General features: G+C 38.3%; 1 protein-coding gene across 1 annotated transcript in view; it reads left to right on the top strand.

The window, feature by feature from the left end:
- Window positions 1-3,005, top strand: part of EIF2B3 (eukaryotic translation initiation factor 2B, subunit 3 gamma, 58kDa) — a 233,225-nt gene that overhangs the window by 37,521 nt on the left and 192,699 nt on the right. The window contains exon 3 of the mRNA XM_006839846.1: window positions 828-837. Coding sequence (XP_006839909.1) covers window positions 828-837 — 10 coding nt within the window. The remainder of the gene's footprint in view (window positions 1-827; window positions 838-3,005) is intronic.

Here is a 3,005-nt window from a genome sequence, read left to right as displayed (position 1 = left end):
GCCTCATTGTCTCTCTCTTTGTCTCTTTCTGTGTATTCTTGCTATATCTTTATCGCCGTCAGGTATCTCCTCCTCGTGAACCGAACCCCTATGTCGAGGCAGGTCCCCGACATTCCTCTATTTCTCCGACCCTCCATTTTACCAAAGTGCTTCAAGTGATATCCTTCTCCAGGGACTGGTCCCTCCTGACAATATGTCTGAAGTGTGAGAGATGAAATCTGGCCATCCTGGATTCCAAGGGAACATTCTGGTTGTACTCCTTCCAACATAAATTGATTTGTTCTTTTGGCAGTCCATTGGTACTGTTAATATTCTCCTCCACCATCATAGCTCAAATGCATTGATTCTTCTGCAGTCTTCCTTAGTCATTGTTCAACTTATTGAAAATACCATGGCTTTGACTGATAGCGCCCAATATAGGGTTTCGAAGGAGCTGCTGGTGGGTTTGAACCCCTGACTTTGCAGTTAGCTGTCCAGTGCTTATCGTACAGTGCAAACCAGGACTCCAAGGCAGATTGTATTATTTTGTTTCACGGTTATGAAGTCTGAAACTCAGAAAGCTTAAATTACCTGCCCCAAACCCCATACCTGGTTAGGTGATGAGCCAGGACCAGAACCCAGTCATGGGTTCTAGGATGTATTTGTGTATCTCAGATGTCCATGTTTTTTTTACTCTATTATGTTGCCTCTCAAAGATAAGCATTAGTAACTCTTATAATCGGATTCTCAATGTCACTTAACAGCAAGAATCCAACTGTAGATCCTTGGCACTAGAGCAGGTTTATTTGATCTTACATTCTCCAAAAATTTTTTTCTTTTCCTTTTAGAGTCTGTGGGGTACGTGTATACAGAGTTATTGTTGTTAAGTGCTGTCAAGTCAGTTCTGGCTCACAGCCCCTGTATAGGGTTTCCAAGGAGTGGCTGGTGAGCTTGAACCACTGATTGTTGTTGTGAAGTGCCGTCGAGTCGATTCTGACCCATTGTGTCCCTGTATAGGGTTTCCTAGGATTAGATAGGTATATATATTTATAAGCCTGTTTTAAAGTGTATAATTCAATGGTTCTTAGTATGTGTAGAAGTCAAAATACTTCCGTTTAGAAAATATTTTTAAACCAGCAAATCTTTTAACCAGACTCAAGAAATTATGTAGTATCCTTATCTCAAGTGTGCAGCTGTTACTGTTATCTTTTATCTAAGTAGAAACTAAATTCAGTCTTATAGTATGACTTTCTATCCTGTGTCTAGTGCCACATGTGCAAGAAACCTAGTGAAGTTAAAGTGTGGTCTGTAATCAGCACTTAAAGCAAAACTGCTTGGCTTCTTGAACATTGAGCCTGATCTGTCTTAAGAGTTGTTTCTCTGTCAGGTGATCAGCCATCTATGTCAATTTTGTGCTTTAGAAGCAAAATGTGATTATTCTTTAGCAAGTATTTGGAAAATAGGTTAGTAAAGTATATTTAAGAAACTTTAAGCACACTAAATTTATAATAGAGTTCTGTAGTTTATGTTTAAAGCATAAACTATATTACATTGCATGTCTCATTCCTTCTCTTAATTTAAAAGTTGTGAAACCGATAATTTTCTATTTCATTTAGACAGGAATTTTTGGCCTCAGACAAGCTCATTTACCCTTTGCCTCAGTTTTACAACCAAGAAAATAGGGATAATAATACGAACACACTAGTTGTTAGAGGTTTAGTTATTAAAGTCCTTTGATGTAGAAAAAAGACTATCTATTGTTATATGTCTTATGAAACAGCTAACATGCTACAACGAAGAGCAAACTATGCAAGTGAAATCCCCATCCTGGAGACTATTAGAAAGATAGAGCATATGTGCTATTTTTAGATGTTCAAAAAGTTAACTGCACTGTTATTTTCAGTTGCATGTTTGATGTCTATATCAAATTACAAATCTCTTTCTTTCCCGGAACCTCTCATTTCGCCCAAGGATTTGTTTTTGGCAGATTTCTATCTCCCTAAAAAGAATGTGCACAATTTGGTTGAGGGAAGGTTTGAGAACTTAGTCTAAACTTGCATCAAGACCTTTTTAAGTGGCAACTTTCCTTCTTATGACTTCCTTGGTGGGCAGTAGTTGCCAAGAAGGACCTCAGTATATCTCTGATAATCTCTTCTTTGAGCCAACTGGTAGTATAGTAAAAGTCCAATAGTTATGGCAGAAACAAGTTGGATGAAGAATTTTGGAACCTTTTTTTTTTAAATTCAGGAAATCACAATGGAGCTTTTCTTCTAATTGTACTAACCTAGTGTATGTATCTATAATGGCTTAGCTTTTTGGAAACCTGGGTAGGGCCATCTGATACTGCTATGAATCCAAAATAACACTGCCACCTGGGTAGTGGAATTGTCTGTTACCACGCATGGGAAATCAGTAAGAGTCCGTCATCATTATCAGGTAAAATAGCCCTCAGTCACCTAACCTTTTTTTAGCATCATCACCTCCAACAAGTCTTCCCTGGCTTTCTAAGATAGGAGTAGATATTATTTTTCTGTATCTGCACCAGAAATTGAAGCTTGTCTGCTTATTTTATTTATTTATTTATTTTTAAAGGTTTTTATTGTGGATTGAGTGAAAGTCCATAAGGGAGATCATCCGTTTTACATTCAACAACTCATTCACCTTGTTTTATAACAATGATTACAATCCCCTCCATGTACCATCACTTAACAGTATTCTCTCTATTCACTTGAGCTCTTTTTTTAAAAAACAAAAAAACTCAAGTATGTATAATAATTTACACCACCAAAGGGCACATTCTGCAAGTCTGCCTCCTGGCCACCAGCTCTTAATCCCTCTCTTCCTTTGAATCTAGAGTCCTCAGCTGCTCCCTCTCTCCATGTCCACATCTCTGCCTCTGTCTCTGGCGTGGCTGCTTTTCTGGATAAGGTCCCGCATTCTGCTTCTGCTCTTCTCCCTTGATGGTCCTAGGGTCTTCTGTTTCTGGACTGTAAGATTAACCACTCCCTTGTTTTTGTTACAAAACT

Source organism: Chrysochloris asiatica, unplaced genomic scaffold (assembly GCF_000296735.1).
Source record: "Chrysochloris asiatica unplaced genomic scaffold, ChrAsi1.0 scaffold00026, whole genome shotgun sequence".
NCBI lineage: Eukaryota > Metazoa > Chordata > Mammalia > Afrosoricida > Chrysochloridae > Chrysochloris > Chrysochloris asiatica.
This window is presented reverse-complemented; position numbering and strand designations above follow the sequence as displayed.